Source organism: Ochotona princeps, chromosome 2 (genome assembly GCF_030435755.1).
Source record: "Ochotona princeps isolate mOchPri1 chromosome 2, mOchPri1.hap1, whole genome shotgun sequence".
In the NCBI taxonomy this organism is placed as follows: domain Eukaryota; kingdom Metazoa; phylum Chordata; class Mammalia; order Lagomorpha; family Ochotonidae; genus Ochotona; species Ochotona princeps.
This window is the reverse complement of record NC_080833.1, coordinates 12,619,876-12,638,880: the sequence shown is the minus strand read 5'-3', so window position 1 is coordinate 12,638,880 and position 19,005 is coordinate 12,619,876. Positions and strand designations below refer to the sequence as shown.

Sequence of the window (19,005 nt, the reverse complement as noted above, 5' to 3'; positions counted from 1 at the left end):
GCAAGCCCTGGGTGGCTCGTGCCATGTGTGGGGAACTGTGGCCCTGAGGAGGGAAGTGATGTTGTTGGGAGTCCCAGAGCAAATTGGGAGCAGAGTCCTGACCTGAGCCAGGACACCTGTGCCCAAGGTCTCTTCCCAGCACCCCAGCTGCTCCCTCAAGCCCCGAGAGGCCCTCAGGTGAATCCAGCACACGCCGCAGTCACGGAGTCAGCTCATGTTTATTAACAGTGTCCTTGAGGAGGCCGGGGGGGGGGGGGGGGCACAAGGGAAGCCCCATCAAGCACCGTGGCCCCGCGGCAGCCGGTGGCCCGAGCCCGAGTCAAATGTGATCAGCACCAAGGAGAGCATCAGGCCCGAGCTGGTACCCCCAGGACTTTGAGTTGGTGAAATATGGTGCGGAAGCTTCTGGAATAAAGAAGCTTGGGTTGAAAAGAAACCTATGACGGATAAGCCATGGGGACTAAGGGGGGCCACTCTCCCCTGCCCCTGTGCCAGACTCTGCCTGCCTGCCTGTGGCCCCACTCCACACGAGGGGCCCATCCCTCTCTGACTCTGGGGTATGCCAGGGGGCAGTGCCATCCGGGGCTGCTTGCACCCTCAGCCAGGCCTAAGGGAGCCCCGGGTGGGTAGAACAGCCTGCTCACAGACCCTGAGCTCTGTAGGCATCCCCCTCATCCCGAGGCCCCCGGCAAGGTGGTGCCATTACCCCATTTTACAGGTAGAATAACTGAGACTCAGGCTGTGGAACCTGAGCCAGGTCCCGGAGCTAGAGAGCTTGAGCCTGCCTGGCTCCCGCCCTGCTGCGTCTCTCCCAGGCAGATCTCACGCCCTCTGTCCTGCAAGTCCTTCTCAGAGTTAAGGGTCTTCTAAACCACCCACCCCAGACTGGCACATGCACACAGCTCCCCAGGGACTTTGTGAACATGAACTCTGACCCAGCAGGGCTGGGGCAGTTGCAGGTGCGACTTTTTAACAAACTCCCTGTAGGTGGGGATGATGTCTTAAATAGAGGAACAGGCCCAGCCCTGATCCCTGTCCACATCTGGAGCCATCCCCTCCCCCTGGGCAGCCTCAGGATGGACAAAGGACAGGTGTGTGGCCATCCTCATCAGAACTGGGAGGTCCTCCTTCCCAACCCCCACAGCCCTCTTGCTGTCCTCTACACAAGCCACCAAATGACAACGGAGCCTTCTGAGGAGACCTGCATTCAAGGCAGCTGTCCTCCCTCTGAGCTCAGAGGGTGCCCCGGGAGACCTGGGGGCTCCTGGCCTAGTCCGGAGCTGGCGTGAGGCCTCAGGGCTTGTACCCAGTGGCTCCTGCTTCCCTGCTGGCCAGCACCGAGCCCGTCAGTTCATGGGGATGTCAGGCAGATGGCGCCGCAGCTCTGGCTCCAGGGGTTCAATCTTGGAGATGACAACGGTGGGCCTGGCAGGTGGTGGGAGGTCCCGGGTGGCCTCTCCAGGCAGCAGCAGCTGGGCCCGGAGCCGCAGGCCTGCAGAGCTGCTAGAACCCAGATCCGAGTCCGAGTCCAAGTCAGGGGGCAGAGAGAGCGGCTGCACGTGCTGCAGGCTCAGGCCCGGCCGGGCACCGCTGTGGGACGTGCGCATGGACGGGGAGGCGAGGCTGGCCTGGTGCTCCCGGGGGCAGCGCGAGCAAGGCAAGAACCTGCCCAGGGCCCGCTTGAAGTCCCGCATGAAAAGGGGGTAGATGATGGGGTTCATGGTGCTGTTGCAGTAACCCAGCCACGTAAGAATGTCGAAGAGGCTGGCCGAGATGCAGCTGCACACAGCCTGGTGGGGAGGGATGTGTCATTCCCGGTCCACGGCCCCAAGTCACCCCATGAGGCAGGAGGGAACAGGTACACATCCACATACAGGGCTAGGCTGCCCACCCTGCTCCCTGCCCCACCTGCCCATTCCCAGTGTTACCTGGACTATGTTGGCCACAAAGAAAGGCAGCCAGGTCACAAAAAACAAGCCCAGCAGGACGCCCAGCGTCAGGCTGGCCTTCAGTGCCTTCCTGCTGTGCTTGGTGGCCAGGCGCCGGCTGTCAGCCGACTCCACCCCGGGGCGTGGGGTCCTAGGCACCTATGGAAGGAAAAGCCATGTGATTCAGTTGACCCGAGGCCAGCTTGGACCCCAGCCACAGACTGCACCTCAACCCAGACCAAGCTCCAGTACTACTGAGTCAACTGATCCCTCATTGCTGACTGAGCCCCAGCTGGAGTCCTGGACTCAGGCCTGGCCTTGACTCTGGAGGGAACACCGGCTCCGGACCAAGCGCTGGCCATGGCGCCAAACTGAACCCTAGCGTTTACCACAAAGCCCTACATAACCAAAGTCTGAAGCCAGAGACCTAGATGGAACCCTGATCCTGGTCGCAGGCTAAACCTTTACCCCAGATAGACTGAGCCCTGATCCTCAGCCTGACCCAGAGCTGTAGGGAGCACAGCAGAGAAGCAACACTGCCCAAACACAATCACGTGGCGCACAAGAACAGTTCTCCTTGGGGCCCCGGGTGCTGCTTCATGTCCCAGGTGCTCCACTTCTCACCCAGCTCCCTGCCCGTGTGCCTGAACAGGCTGTGCAAGATGACCCAAGTGCTCGGGCCGTCTGCACTCCTGTAGGAAACCCGGGTGGATCAGCCGATTCCAGATGCTGGCCTGACCCAGCCAGTTAGGGAGTGAACCAGCAGTTGGAGGATATTCATGCTCTCTCTCACTCATTAAATAAATCGATCTGAAGCAGCAGTAGCTACTATCCCTGCAAAGGCAGCGTTCAGCACAGGCCGACACCCATCACCTGCAGCTCCAGCCCCTCCTGTCGCCTGCGGCTCACGAACCAATGACACACGCAGCACAAGGCTGCAGCTGTCCAGGACTCGGCCTTCTCTTTCTGTATGAATTCTCTGCTCTCTCTCTTTCTCTGGGGATAATGGCTTTTTGCCTGTTCAATTACCCTCCTCCTCCACAAACTAGAAGTGCCTTTCCTGAGAATGTGTGCACAAAGCCAATGTTTGCAATTAAATCTTTTATAGATTACTAGGGATGTTAGTGACTTTAGCATTCAACAATTCAATTACACCATGGCCTGGCAGGCACCTCCATTCTCAACAGGGAACTGCAAGAGGGGAAGGCAGCAGGGGGGGAGGATGAAGAGACTGCTCCCCAGCAGCCAACAGAGCAAGGGTAGACAACCCTGCAGCGGATCCAACATGTCTAGGCACTCCATCTCATATTGCTGTGTTGCTTTAACTTTATGAGCCCTTTGAAAATGTAATGAAACCTACACACACACACACACACACACACACAAAGTTAGAAGCATGTAATAATGATCTCCTATTTCCAGAGGGTTCCAAGACCCCTAGAAATGTCCAGGTTCAAGCCGTGTTTTGTAATCAGTGGGTTTTCATATGTCAAACTCGCCCAGCCGAGACCCACCTGCTCTTAGAATTAAATGCCAACGTGTACTGATGTGCACAGCTTGTCATGACCAGGCAGAGGCTGCGTGTGTGTGCTGCCTGGCCACACACCTTGGCTTTGGGATTGAGGCTCTGCCCCACACCTGCTAAACCGCAGCGCTGCCCAGCTGAGTTCTGCAAGCAGCCAGAGATGCGCTGGGCACAAGGAGATGAAGTCAGAAGGCGGGGAGGCAACCAGATTCCCAGGCAACCTTTTGCAGATGGAAAGGGGGCGGAGGAGGCAAAGACGAGATGTGTCAGCCCAGGGACATCCCCCACCCGCCTCTTGCACAAGAACCCACAAGAACCTCTTTGCAAGCTCTCTCCTTCCTCCCTGCCTCCCACAGGCATCCAGAGCGGCATCTTGTCCATGGTGCTGAAGCCTAACCTCTCACCTGTCCATTGTAGGGAATGAGGGGGTGAGAAGAGGTGATGGTAGCATAGCAGCTGAATTCCTCACCTTGCACGCACCAGGATCTCATATGGGCTTCTAATCCCGGTGGCTCCACTTCCCATCCAGCTCCCTGCTTGTGGCCTGGGAAAGCAGTCAAGGATGGCCCAAAGCCTTGGGACCCTGCACTCGCATGGGAGACCTAGAGGAGGTTCTGGGCTCCTAGCTTTGGACTGGTGCAGCTCCAGCTGTTGCGGCCACTTGGGGAGTGAATCAGCGGACAGAGGATCTTCCTCTCTGTCTCTCCTCCTCTTTGTATATCTGCCTTCCCAATAAATATAAATAAATCTTAAAAAGAAGAAGAAGAAAAAGAAGAAGAAGAGGTGGTCAGAATAAGACCTGCCCCTCAGTGTGTTCCCTCAGGTGAAATCTGCTTACACACATGTCAAGAACAGGGGCCACCCAGGAGCACAGTGGTGCAGCACGTTAAACCACCCTTATGACCGTGGCATCCCATACCCAGCCACTCCACTTCCCCATCCATCCAACTCCCTGCTAATGCACCTGGGGAAGCAGCACAAGATGGACCAAGTGCCTGGGCCCCTGCCACCCATGTGGGAGACCAGGACGAAGTTCCTGGGTGCAGGCTTCAGCCTGCTCCATCCCTGGCAGTTGCAGCCACTGGGGGACTGAATCAGTAAATGGAAGGCCTTTCTCTGTCTCTCCTTCTCTGTCACTCTGTCAGATAAATAAATATTTCAACCCAAATATTAAGAACAAATTCACATGAGAGATGCCTCTGAGGGCCCCATCTTGGTGGGGCAGCCTGGTCCAAGGCAGAAGCCAGGCAGTGATGACAGGTGCTCCGGCTTGGATCCGGCCTCTACCACCCGCAGCCTTGACAGAGCCTCCAATTGCCCCTCTGTAAAAAGGGGACAAATGGAAGATGTCACTGTAAGGCTACAGGTGACAACAATGTGTGCAAGGTGCAAGACCCAGAGCCAAGTGCTGAATGCACGGGGGCCACAGCACTGACCCAGTGACACAGGTGTGGCACGTGGCTGCGGGAGCCAGAGAGGGCTTGCCTTCCTCTCTTCCAGCTCTGTCTCCTCCCGAGAGGATTTCCTATGCTGACAGCAGTCCCCGTGGCAAGCCCGGAGGAGGCTACTCCTATAACTGCCCGGCCCTAAATCGTTGCCACTTAGAGGGACCTGAGCAGGGGAGGCAGGGGTCAGCCCTACATCGTCAGACCTCTGGGACACAGAGAGATCTGGGGGCAAGGGAAGGGGGTGAAGATGAGCCAAGATGCCTCTCAGGTGCATCCATGGCTTTCCTCTTCTTCTCTTCCAAAGAGTTGACCCAAACACACAATCAACAAAAAAGGAGGGGAGGGGAGAGGACCTTCCGCTGTCCCAGGACAGGGCCTCTCACCAAAGTCCAAGTGGCCTCAGAGCAACAGGATCAACCTCACCAACTGAACAGGTCCTGCATTTGACGTCATTATGTTCCCCAAGCTTTCTGGGAGGTGGGTGTTATTCCCACTTCACAGATGAGACAACTGAGGCTCAGAGAGGGAAAGCAAGTTGCACAGTTGACAAGTGTTGGGTTGCAGAATTACTCCTTCCTGGCCCCAGAAGTCGCCTTCTTTCCACTTCAACAAGATGCTTTCCTGCACAGAGATGGCATGCCTGGGCCACAGTTACCAGAAGGGATGGTTCCAGATACGCCACCCCTGTCACCAAGAGGCCCTTGTGGTGAAACTGATGGCAATGCCGCCCCACACCTTGGTGTCTGCCCATGCCAGCAGCAGCCTTCTGACTCAGCTATGGCCGTTGCGGCCACTTGAGGAGTGAACCAGCAGATGGAGGAGCAGTCTTTCTCACTGTAAGTCTGCCTTTCCAATAAAAAACAAACCTTGGAAAAACAGAAGTGAAGCAGCCAGGACATGTGCCAGTGCCCACATGGGATGCCAGGGTCACAGGTGGCATCTTCACCCACTAGACCACAATGCCAGCTCCTGCATTTTGATTTTAAAGGGTGCTCATGGATTTTTGTGTAATTGACAATTTGTGGACCACCCACTCCTAGCGCAAAGGCTACAAGAGACTGCCTGCTCTCGAGTTCCAGTTCTGTGCCTCACCATTCCCTTCTGTGAAATGACAATTGAAGGAACATTTCCTTTTCAGGACAGTACTAAGGATTAAATGAGCTAATATACACAGGGGGTGCTAAGAACAGTGCTGGGAGCACAGTGGAATCCCCTCTCTCTTAGCTATTGCAAGGGGTGCCTAGTGCCAACAGCGTCTGACTCTGCTCTTGTTTAAGTGTGTTTTTATTCATTTGTAAGGCAGAGCTACGGAGAGAAGAAAAAGGAGAGACCCTTTCATCCAGTGGTCCACTCCTCAAATGACCTCCCCAGACAAGGCGGGCGGGGCCAGGCAGAAGCCTCCATCCAGGTCTCCCACGCTACTGGCTGAGGCCAGGCGGTTGAGCCAATGCTTGCTCCTCCCTGGTCCAGCAGCAGGGAGCTGGAGTGGAGGACTCACTCCGCTATGGCATGTGGACGTGGGGGTTGGTGGTGGCTGTACCCCCGCTGTGCCACAGCAGCTCAGGCTGGATGTTTGTTTTTCCCCTGGAAAGGAAAGGCTCCAAGAGCCGCACCACCAACAGGGACAGCAACAGACTTCTGTGAGCACCTGCTGTGTGCAGGTGCCCTGCGCGCCTCAGCTCAAGGGCGCTGAATCAACATCTTACCCCAGCTGGGACAGAAAGAGGCCAGCCAGCGGACACCCAAGGCGCTTCCCCAGCCCTGGCTGCACCCCACACCCTCTCACCGGGACAGTAGTCTCAGGACCAGCCCCTCCCAGATCTGCCCCCTCCACCCCCTCACAGATATTTCTGGCATCACAGCCTCCGGGAGGAGGCGGAGGAAGGGCACCAGGGAGGGGGAGAGGGATGACAGATGGAGGCGTGCCTCGCCGAGTTGCGGGGGGAGGGGGAGGGGAGGAGGAAGGGAGTGGGTGGGGGGGATAGGGAGGGCAGAAGGGAAGAGCAGTGAAGGGAACTGGAAGAGGGGAGAGGAGGCAGAGGGCAAGGACTGTGGCCTGCAAGCACATGGGGATGCCGGTGGCCGGGGAGCAGGGGAGAGGCTATGGAAGCGAGGGGTACCCAGAGAGCCCCCGTTTCTCTCCAGCTGAGTGTCTTGCTGCCCCAGCAGGATCCGATGCTGCTCCATGTCCCCCTGGACCTCCCAGGATCACTGATAGCAAGGACCACTCCCACCTGGACACCCGCTCCCCCATGCACACACATACAAGAACACACATGTACACATGAGCATAAGCACATATCCTGCCTGGGCAGCGACTCACTGTGGCATCCCCACTGCCTCGCCCTCCCTCCAACACTGCGGGCTCTCTGAACAGGACTCTCTCCTCCCAGTCCCGGGGCTGCCCTGCAGGCCTGGTGGAAGCCATGGAGCTAGCCCTGCAGTCCACATCCAGACATGGGCTCATGGAGAGGTCAGCAGGACCAGAGAACTGCTCACAGCTCACCAGCTCCCAAATGCTTAATGCCAGGGGAGCGAAGCCTCCTGGGACCCAGGCTAGCTCCCGTCTCCTGGTGGCAGCAGAAGGTTCCCCTGGGGAGGGAGAAAAAGGAGGCTCACCCCCTTACCCACCCTGCCCCTCCTACTTATTCTCCTCCACTCTTTTAGGTGTGGGTGGAGGCTGAGACCGCCCCAGGTGGCTGGAACAGAGGCTTCATCTAGAGGCCAATTATTCCCCAAACCGGGCCATGCGCAGGCCATGGGGACGGGCATACAGAGTGTGGAGATCTGGCCAGGGGTGGGTCTGACGCCACCACATGCAAACCAGGAGAGCCAGCTCTCCACCAAGCCAGACGAGGAGAGCTACACTGCTGGTCTGAGGCACCCCTGGCTACTCCTTCCCTTTTAGGGCCCACTACTTCTCTGCTGTAGGCCTTAAACACATGCACAGTGAATGGTACCTTCTGAACGTGCAGTGGGCAAGGCCCTTGTCATTAAGCTCCATAAACATCAGGATGGTGGCATCCCAGGGTCAGGTAGGTGTGCCGGACCACAACAGGTGCCAAGAGGCCAGAACATGGTCAGTGCCGCTCATCAGCAGCTCCACAGCTCCTAAGCACAGCAGGCACCCAGCATGCAGAACAAGCTGAAGGAGCCCAGACAATGAAATGCTGAGGACTCACCAAGCCCGAGAGAGGGTCCTGAAAGGAGGGAGGGGGAAAGGGAAGGATGGGACTGGGGCTTCCCATTCACTTCACTCCTCCTACAAGCATGGAGTGCCTGCCACCTGCCAGGCCCTCCTGTAGGGGCTAGGAAGACAGCAGGCAACAGTAGTTCTCCCATCACAGACTAGCTAGCTAGCCATCAGTAAATGCCCAAGTGCTGCTGAAAAACACGTGGGAAGGAGGACACAGGGGAGGAGCTATGGAGGAGTGGTGGCTGCCGTTCTTGACTGAAGCAAAGGCGAGAGGGAGAGCTGGTGAGAAGATGCGAGGAAAACGCACACCAGGAAGCGGGAGCTGCAGGTGCAAGTGTCCTGTGGTTGGGATGCATGTGGACTGTGTTAGAAGCAGCAAGGAAATGAGCAGAGCTCGAGAGGGGTGGGAGGTAAAAGATGAGGAGCTCACAGGGAGGCGGGAAGCCACAGGCCATTTTAAGGGGGTGCATCATTGCTGAAGGGTAGCAGGATACGATCAGGGAACCTGAGACAGCTGTGGAAGAGACCACAGATCCTGGACTGGTTCTCAGGGTACAGACCGGAAGATGGGAAGAGAGAGAAGCCTCCAGGCCACCTCTGAGGTCCCCGACCTGGGTGACTAGAAGATGGGACTGCAATAAGGCATCTAAGAGAATCCACAGGAAGCTGGAGCTGGGCTGGGAAAATCCAGAACTCTTTTCTGCGGGCATGTTAGGTAAGCAGTCGGGCTGGAAGCCATCAGCCCGGCGTTGCCGGAGATCTCAGTCAAAAGATGAGAACATGATGGGAGTGGATGTGGAAAACAAGATAAAATACAAGAGCAGAGCTCGGGGCATGATGAGCAGGAATGGGGGTGTAAGGTCCCCAAGCCCCCCCACCATTCCTGGTTCTGAGGTCACACCCCAGGGGTGCAAGCCAACAAGACTCGCAGGCACCGCTGGGCCTGAGGACCCCGGCCCTCCGTGCTGACCCCTCCTCCAGCACAGACATAGGGGGTTGTGGTGGCCTGTGGCTGGGGGAAGAACAGGAAGAACATGGAGTCACCTAATCATGTTCATGGAGGGAATGGGATTTTTCACAAAGGCCACAAATACAGGGATCTTCTACAAGTTCCTGGAAGCTGGGTGGTGTGCACAGATCCCAACATGCCTTACGTGGAAAGGGCACTGGCGCAGGGGCTCACCTCTCACTGAAGACCCCTGTATCCTATTGCGGAGTGCCCAGTCCCAGCTCAGGCCACTCCCTGCTCGTTCAAACCCTGGCAGCACGTGTTAGCTCAAATGCTCGAATCTCTACCAACCCCAAGGGAGACCTGGACTGAATTCTGGGCATTGGCTGTGGCCTGGTCTGGACACTGACTGTTGCAGACATTTGAACAATAAGCCAGAGAAGATTTATCTCTCTCTCTGTCTTTCAAACAAAATGAAGATAATTTTTTTTAAAAGTTAAGTATTTTTGTGAGCCTAGCATAGTGACACAGTACGTTCAGCCACCAACTGTGAAGTCAGCATCCCATGTCGAAAGGCAGGATCAAGACCCAGCTGCCCCATCTCCAATCCAGCTCCCTGCCAACGCGCCTGGGAACGCACCTACATGTAAACTGGGTTTGTGGCGGCCTTTGACTGTGGCAAGGACACAAGTACTGGGCCCCTGCCACACACATGGGGAACTCAGATGGAGTTCCAGGCTCCTAGATTTGCCCTAGCCCAGCCCCAACCATTGCAGCCATTTGCGACTGACTCAGCAAATGGAAGATCTCTGCTCTCCTCTACCTCTCCTTTCCTATCATTCTGTCTTTTAAATAAGAAAACTCAATCTTCAAAAACAAATTTTTGCACCAAAGCCAATTCATCTTTTAATTACATTTCCCAATAATCACTGGAGGAACCTTCCTACAGATGAGGTGTGTGGGCCTGGGTCTGTGTAGCAGAGGTGGTAAAGATATATCCCCGGATGTTCCGGGCTGCCTGCAGATTGGGCTGTGGTCCCTTCCAAGCACCCAGAGAGTGTGTGGCCAGCCCAGGGCAGCCCAGGGCAGCCCTCCCCCACACACCCCAGGTCGCCAAGCAAGGCCACCCTCTGAGACTCAAAAATGCCAGGGAGGTGGGAGGACACATGAGAGCACTCCCAGGTGAGGGACCCAGTGCAGCCCTAGGCCTCACCAGTGGGCTGCCACATGCAACCACAGGAGGCCATTAGCCCTTGGCCCCTCACCACACCTCCAGAAGCACACATACACTCACACACACACACACACACACACACACACACACACACCAACAGAGGATTGGCCTGCGGAGCCTAGCTGGGACCTTCCAGCAGCCAGCAATCGAAGCTTCTGGGGTTCAGTACCTCTTAGTCCACAGCCCCGCCCCTCGGCATGGATGACAGGAGGCAGCCTGGTGACGAGGGCAGCCACTCCTCTCACAGACACGGCGAGGCCCTGAACCAAGAGCACGCAGCCACCCACGAATAATCACTGAGCACCTACTGTATACAGGAAGCACCAAACCAGCCCAGATACACACGGCCCTCCTAGGGAGCCAAAATGAGCAAGGGATGGGCTGGCACTATGGCACAGGGAGTCAGGTCACCATTGGCCTGTGTCGCCACCAGCCCATATCCACACAGCTTTGAATCCTGGCTGCTCCACTGCTGATCCAGCTCCTGCTAGTGTGCCTGGGAAGGCAGCAGAGGATGGTCCAAGGGTCTGGGCCCCTGCATCCACATGGGAGATCCAGAAGAAGCTCCTGACGGAGCCTTGCTCGGCCTCAGCAATTTCAGCCATTTGGGGCATGAAGCAGCACATGGAAGATCTCTCTTAGTCGCTTCCTCTCTATAACTCTGCCTTTCAAATGTACAAGTAAATATTAATAAAAAAAAAAAAAAAACAGGTGGAGAACCACAAGGCAGAGCGAGCACCTGGATCCAGAGCCCAGGTGCTCAGGGACAACCTCTGGGAAAGGCCAGGCATGCGCAGCGCTGGACCCCAGCACTCCAGACAGGAGCCAAGAGCTAAGACTCCAGCTCTGGAGGGAGCCTCGCGCCTTCTGGCTACGGCCATAAGGCCTTGGATGGTGCGGAGGAAGACAGGGCAGGAGGGAGATGAAGCGGCCGTGCTTGGTGGATCGGCACGCAGGGACCCGCCCATGCTCACATGCAACAGGGTGTGGAGGGTTTGTACTCAAGTGACACATGCTTTTATATTTCCAATAATTGCTCTGGCTCCTGTTCCAACATCATGAGTGGTGGGACTGGAGCAGCAACAGGAAACCAGCAGGAGTGTACGCAAGGCTCCCAGCTCAGAAATGCGGCTGTTGCTCACCACGGAGGCAGTGGGGCCAGAGGATGGCATCCACTTAGGCAGCAGCCCCAACAGGCCTGGCTAACGAAGGGCACCAGTGAGAGGGGTATATTCCAAGGGAGAAGCATGGGGGAGGAGAGCCACTCCAAAGTTCCAGCTGCACCTGCCGTCTTGTATGAGCTGGGCCACACCAAAGAGACAAGGTTTGGGAGGACGAGTGGGAGCCAGGAGTGGTCAGGCCGAGGTCATCAGCCAGCGAGCATCAGGCAGAGACTAGGAGTCCCCAGAAATGGTTCATTCTTGCCCATCCCACCAGCCCAGGTCTACCGGCCCCAGGGGTACCTGCAGTGTCTCTGGGGCCTGGCTGGCCATGCCGCTAGTGAGGGACGCCACCTGTGCGGCCTGCCTGCGAGCAGCCAGAAGGATCCTGCAGTAGGTGAAGCAGATGGCGCCCGAAGGCAGGAAGAAGGTGAGGCCCGAGGCCACGAGGACGAAGGGCAGGCTGGCCAGGAAGCGACACTGGCCCGGGGCGGGTGCCCGCACGTGACCCAGCTCGTGCCAGCCGAGCAGCAGTGGCAGGAAGGAAGCCAGCGCTGCGAGGCTCCAAGCGCCCAGCACCAGGGCCAGGGCACGCGCGGGCGTCATGCGCAGCTTGTAGCGCAGCGGCGACAGGATGAGCAGGTAGCGGTCCAGGCTGATGAGGCAGAGGTTAAGGATGGAGGCACTGCAGCACATCACGTCGAAGGCGGCCCACAGCAGGCAGAGGCCGCGCGCCAGCACCCAGCGCCCGTACAGCGCGTTGAGCATGGCGGGCGGCATCACCACCAGCCCCACCATCAGGTCGGACGTGAAGAGCGACACCAGGAAGAAGTTGGACGTGTTGCGCAGCGCCGGCTGGGTGCAGATGAGCGCAATCAGCAGCGAGTTGGCCGCCGCCGTCAGCGCGATGACCACGCACAGCGCCGCCGCCACCCAGCCGCTGCCCCCCGCGGCCGCCGGCGGCCCGGACCCCCACGCCGGGGCGCTGCTGTTGGCAGGGCCCGGATCTGGGACCATGGGGACGCGAGGGTGAGAGGACGAGGACGTGTCAGGGTGGGCGGGCGTGTCAGGGTAGAGGTGGGATGGGCGTCGTCTGCGAGTACAGACCCTTGTCCCCGACAGGGAGTAGGATGGGGCGGGGGTTGAGCAGGTGGACAGCGGGATCTCTAGGTCAAAGGGCACCGACCCGAGGAGAAAGGAGACAGGTCGCAGAGACCCCTGGAACAGTGGATGGGACGTTTAGGAAGGACCACCTGAAGAGCCGTGTCCCCTTAAGGTGGAATCGATGGAAAGTTAGGGGGAGGCCGAAAGAGACCCGTAGAAGCAGTGGACCTTGAGGTGGGGGCAGGGCATCCGGCCCGGAGCAGAGTCGCCTGCGCCGAAACAGGGGGCGCGTGGGCGCGTGGGCGCGTGAAGCACTGCACGGTGGGTGGGCGTGGAAGGCACCGGTGCTGGTTGTGGTCGCAAGGTGGTGGCCCAGGAACCCGAGCAAGGCCTCCCCCTACGCGAGGAGGGTGCAGAGACAGCCCCAGGGTCTGGCGCACGCGGCCCCTGAGGAGCGCGTGGGGTCTCGGGGCCGGGCAGGCCCCGCGGGGCGAGGAAGGCAGCGGCTGCGCCTCGCCCCCTCCGGCTCGGCCGCCCGGTGACAGGCGCGCCTCCCGCCCGCGCTCCGTACCTGGGCGCGTCCCGCTGCTTGGCGGCCGGCGGCTGCGGCTGGCGGCGCGGGGCTGGGAGAGGGAGAGGCGGCGCGGGCCGGCGGGCCGGGAAGAACCGAGCCGGGGTGGCGCCGCGAGGGGCCAGCGCGCGCCCAGGAGCGGGTGGCGCTGCCAGGAGCGCGCGGTCCCCGCCGCGGAAAGTGCGTCCCGCCCCGCTGTGGGCGGGGAGAGCCGAACCCCAGCCTCGCTTGCTAGCGGTGCGGGGGGGGGGGTTCCAAACCCCCAGGCCTGGTAAGGGGGTGGTTGGAGAGCCCCAGCTGCACCGGGTCGCCTTCCCGGGCTGGGGGGAGTGTGACAGCCCCCACACCCCCTGTATGCCCCTCTCCACCCTCTGCTTGTGAACCGCGCCTCTCTCCAAGACAGCTCCTGGAGTCAGGAGTCTACCCACTGGGATCCAAAATTGCTTGACACCCATTTTGGGCCTCAATTGTGGAATCTACAAAATGGGTTAATAATAGATAAGAACAGGAGCCGCTTTCCTTGGGTCTTCTGAGCAGAAACCTTCTCAGTACGAAGGAGGAAGGGGGTGTCTGACAAGCGTGTTCCCCGCCAGGGAAACAGGGTAGTCCCTGTGGGTGGGATGGGGCTCCCCTGGGTGTCACCAATCCTGTGCGTCTTCTTCCTGCTGAGAAGAGCGCTTAGCCCAACACCGAACACTCCAGAAGGCACTGCGCACCTGTCAGGTGGCTGGCAGTGTTCTAACCCGCAGGGACACTGCAGCCATAGGAACGGAGACCCCTCCCCTCCTCAGTGGAGCTCCATCCTGGCAGAAGGAGACATCAGAAGGGTGCTCCTGAGGTGTGCAAGAACAGGGTGGGGCAGTGGGGGGTTGGTGTTCCAGGGACTTCCTTGTGTGAACCCTTCTCATGCCCGCATGGTTCACCGCCAAGATTACCACTTGCCAGGGAGCAAGAAGAGAGCCAACTGGCAGGGTCTGCCAGCACCCAGGGCCAAGGGCACCCCATTAGAAACCTCAGACCCCACAGCACGCCCCACTTCGCCTGCCCCAAGCTGCCGTGTGATCACTTGGTGCTGCAGGTGCGGAGGCAGACACTCTATTGTGTCCTGGGGGACGTCTGCATGGCCCCCGCCCCGAGGCTGGACTGTGAGCCAGGGAGCCCAGGATGCCCACTCTGCCGCAGCACTCTGAGAACTTCAGCTCAGCAGTCCCTGGGGAGGCCAACGCTGGGCAATGCCAGTTAAGCTCCTGCCTATGTCGCTAGCAGTCCATATGAGTTCCAGTTCAAGGTCCAGTTGTTCCACTTCTGATTCAACTCCCTGTACAGTGCCTGGGAAAGTAATGACAGATGACCCGAGTGCTTGGGTCCCTGCCACCTACACAGCAAGTGCAGGAGGAGCTCCTGGCTCCTGGTGTCAGCCCAGCCTGGCTCAGCCCCCGCTGTTGGGACCATCTGGGGAGTGAATGAATGATCTCTCTCTCTCTCTTTGTCTCAGTTCATACTCTAGCTGCTCCACTTTCAATCCAGCTGCCTGCTTGCACTCTGAGAAGGCATCAGAGAACAGCCCAAGTCTTTGGGCCCCAGCATCACATGCCCATGGCTCCTAGCTTTGGACCGGCTCAGCTCCGGTTGTGGAGGCCATTTGGGGAGTCAATCAGTGAACAGAAGATCTCCTTCTGGCCCTCTCTATTATTCTGGCTTTTAAGAAAAATAAATAAATATTTTTTAAATGGGGGATGGGGAGGAAGCCGCCCCATCTCTTTACTCCTGTACAACAGGTGGCAGAACAGTATGGTGTGCTCTACAAGGCTGCTTTGAAGTGGCCCTGGCACCCTCAGTGAACCTCGCAGTGTGGGGTCAATGCTGGGCCAGGCCTTGGGCTTCCCAGCTGCAGCATGGGCATGCGTTCAGCTCTGGGGGTAACTCCAACATGGACAACAGCAACTACCCCAACAGTGCTGTGCAGACTGGCCCTTGGGGGCCTGTGTCCTGGACTCGCAGCCCTGAGTCCGGTTCTTGCCCGGGTGACACCTCTTGGTTCACTGCTACCCCGGGGTTTGGGTGGTAGAGCTGTGAACAGAATGCAGAAAGCAGCTGCCACAGCAGAGGCCCTGGGGAGGTTTAGTTTGGAAGGACTCAGCAGAGAGCAGGAGGGACGGTTAGTCCTCCATGTAGATTCTTCTGTCATGTTAGAATTCTTTTATTATTTGAAAGAAAACATGACAAAAATTTTTATTTGAAGATTCACTTGCTGAAAGATTTATTTCTTTCTATTGGAAAGGCAGATTTTATAGAAAGAGGAGGAGAGACAGAAAGAGAAAGATCCTCCATCTGTTGCTTCATTTTCCCAAATTCCTGCAAAGCCAGAGCTGGACCAGGCTGAGCCCAGGAGCCCGAAAGTCCATGGGAATCTCCGGCGTGGGTGGCAGGGGCCCCAGCACTCGACAGTCGCATTAGGATGGAGCTGGATTGGAAGAGAAGTGTCCAGGACTCGACCCCCTGGTACTCCCATGTGGTGTGCAGGATTCCAAACACTGAACCACAGGCTAACCCACAGCTGTGCAACACTGCACAATAACCTGAACATGTGCTCATCCTGGATCGTCCATCCCCATGTGTTCATTTGTGGGTTGTACTTTGCTATCATGTTTTAAAATTCTTAATCAAACACACACACACATAAAGCCAGGGTGGTGATGCCACCTTGTGGGCGTATCTGTTGCCTTGAACTTGAAGCTTCTTCAGAGCTCTGCCTGGGTTCCCCCATTGGTCATTGGAGGCCATGGAGCAACCAAGGCCTGGTGGCCACGAGGTGTCCGAGAGAGACATTCAGCCCCCACGGGCCTTTGCACGGTCCCTTGCAGCCCAAGGCCGGCTTCCTCTGTGCGGGTGACAGCTGAGGGCCTCAGCCGAGGCCCCGAGGGCTTCTGGAGGCCCGGGCTGGAGGCACTGAGGTCCAGCAGGTGAGGAGGCCACCGCGGGCAGGAATCCCTGCGCGGCTCACAGCGGCGCCTCCCGCACGCAGGAGGAGCTCAGGTCAGCAGCAGCAGCAGCACCTGCAAGCCAGGTCTGTTCAGCCTCGGAGCAGCGGCCGCTCCCGAGGTCCGGCTGAGCTCCGATGCCACCGGCCTCGTGCAAGCTACTACATCCCACCACCTTCTGCACCCCCTCACACCCGGGCCTCAGCGCTCAAGATTCCAGTCCGTCCGACTGGACCTCCCCGCAGCCTTGCAGACCAGGCCACCCAGAGGGCCTGCACGCACAGCACTGACCCCTGGGGAAGATGCCGAGTCCACCTGCGCTCCTGGACATTTTCTCCAGCTCTGCTGGTGGCCCAGTGTGAGCCTCGTCCCAGCTTGGCAAGTCACACCTCCCACTCCCACCGCAACAAGCCGGCACAGCCTGGCCGGCACAGCCTGACATGTCTCAGATCTGCAGACCTCTGGTATCCAGAGGTGCCTCTCATAGCCCCGCCCCCGCGGCATGGCCACGCCTGCCCGACAAGGCTCCGCCCCCTGATTCAGCCCCGCCCCTGAATCGGCTCCGCCTCCCTCACATGGCTCCATCTCCCTACACGGCCCCGCCCCTTTGGTCGGCCCCGCCTCCCTTACATGACTCCCCACACGGCTCCGCCCCCTCAACGCCCTCGCTTGACTTGGCCCCGCCTCCGGGCGTGGCCCCGCCCCTCCAGCCCCAGGCCCTGGACCCCACCTTCCCACCTTGTCATACCTGGACCGTAGCTGTGACTCACAGTGGTCTCTAATCCCCCTCCTCTCACCCATCTGAGTCACTGAAGCCCAGCTCTAGGCAGACATGTCCACTCCAGGACTTCTTGCTGCAGGTGAAGTCTGATCCCTGGTGGTCCGTGGACTGACAGCCACGCCATAATCGCCCACCTGTTCTCTTCCCAATCAGACCCTAACCTTTTTCCCCCCTCCCTGCCCCTCTTTTTTTTTTAAAAATTATTTTATTTCTATTAGAAAGTCAGATATACAGAGAGGAAGAGAGACCGAGAGGAAGATCTTCCATCCATTGATTCACTCCCCAAGCAGCCGCACTGGCCAGAGCTGCGCCGATCCGAAGACAGGAGCCAATGCAGGTGCAGGGTCCCAAGGCTTTGGGCCGTCCTCCACTGCTTTCCCAGACCACAAGCAGGGAGCTGGATGGGTGGTGGGGCCGCTGAGATTAGAACCGTCGCCCATATAGGATCCTGGCACATGCAAAGTGAGGACTTTAGCCACCAGGCTACTGCGCCTGGCCCCCCATTCCTTTCTTTATGAATCTGTAAGTTTATACCTTGCCTTGTTCCAGATACAGAAAGGTTGCCAAGTCCTGAGTTGGCACCGAGACTAAATCCACGGGGCCAAGGCCTGGCACCACCACCACCTGTGCAGCCACACTTATCGTGGGTACTCCTTTATTTGCAAGTGCCCACCTCCCGGGGACCCACTAGGGACCCCGAGTCTGTCCTTAAGTCCCTTCTGTCACAGGTGCTGAGTGTGCACAGAACCCGCAGAGCCCCTTGCCTGGTTTACAGCGGGTCTGGCTAGCTCAATTCCCTGTGCAGTGCACGCTCTGGGCGCATGCTGGTGAGGGGACCCTGCCAAAGAGCAGGGGTGTGATGCACACAGACCCGCTGGCAGTTGACTCACTGTACCAATGAGGAGCCGTGCGGGATTGGTTACGGGGGTTCACAACTGGTGAGCTTGGGTCTTATCTGTTCTGTTTGCCAGAGGGCCCAGGGTCACAGTGAGGGCAAAAGGAGACAGCTCAGCCAGCCCAAGTGAGGGCACGGACTGAGGGACACCTGTCAGCTGTGGTTCTGAAGCCTGTCTGCGGTGTGCCAGGGAGGTGGTGGTGGCCAGAGATGTCAGAGTCAGGGGCCACTGGAGGGCAAGTGAGCAAGTCACAGCGTCTCGGGTGTGCCCACACCCCCCACCAGCAGCCAACAAGGACACGAGAGAAGGCAGGTGCAGAAGGGGTTTATTCCCAAGGAGACTTGGGTCTGTCAGGTGGCATCTATCTACTGGCTACAAGGTCCAGAAGCTCTCGTCCAAATGGGGCAGGGGCAGGGGCAGGGTCGGGGTTGTGGGGGTGGCAACCAGCAGCGCGCTTGGCACAGGCAGTGCTGGGGACAAAGGCACTTCTTTCCTGGCCCCAGGTCCCACCTCCTTCTGGGGTTAAAGTGCAGCTGGGGTCAACTGGCGGGGGAATGGGTGCAGGGGGGAGCTGCAGAGAGGTGATGCTGGCCCTGGCACCCCAGTTCCTCGGGCTCAGCCGGGGCCGCCCCTCCCCACCCCCGCCACGGATCCTCCTGGGACGTCCAGGTGAGGCACCCCATTTCTGCATCCCACAAGAATGGGGCTGTCTCCATTGGCTTTCCAAGGCCCTAGGGCTTGGGGAGCTGCCAGAGGCACCCCATCTCCAAGATGAGGAGAGCGGTGGGGCGCCCCGCTCAGTGACGGCCTGGGAGGTGGGCAGGTGGAAGGGGGATCATTCCCTCACCCTCAGCCCAGGGAGGCTCATGTCTGCCCATCTCTCCCTTGGCTGAGAACCAGGCTGGCTGAGGAAGCCAGGGAAAGGCCAGAGAGCCAGGCTGGTGCCAGAGAGCCAGGCTGCTGATTGGCAGCACCAGCCACTGGTGCTGCCAATCAGCAGGGTCCTGCCCGGGGGAGGGGGTCCTGACTCCCAAACCACACCAGGGAGGGAGGCACCAGTGTGCTTGGGGGAGCGGCTATCCCATGGGGCTGGGGGCCACAGAGCTTGGGGGAACCCACAAGGCAGAGCCGGAGTGTCTGCCCCACATCAGCATCTTCCTTGCCCAGCCTCTCCTGCAAGGCAGGCAGTGCCACAGTGCCCACTCTGGGCTCGGGCCACATTCCCCCAGCCC

General features: G+C 58.8%; 1 protein-coding gene across 1 annotated transcript; it reads right to left on the bottom strand.

Annotated features, from left to right (window-relative positions):
• Window positions 1-1,237: 1,237 nt before the first annotated feature.
• Window positions 1,238-12,487, bottom strand: HTR6 (5-hydroxytryptamine receptor 6). The gene is made up of 3 exons (XM_004592302.2): window positions 11,744-12,487; window positions 1,929-2,087; window positions 1,238-1,790 (listed from the first exon to the last, which is right to left on the bottom strand). The coding sequence occupies exons 1-3, from the start codon at window positions 12,455-12,457 to the stop codon at window positions 1,347-1,349; spliced, it is 1,317 nt and encodes a 438-aa protein (XP_004592359.2). The 5' UTR covers window positions 12,458-12,487; the 3' UTR covers window positions 1,238-1,346.
• Window positions 12,488-19,005: the final 6,518 nt, after the last annotated feature.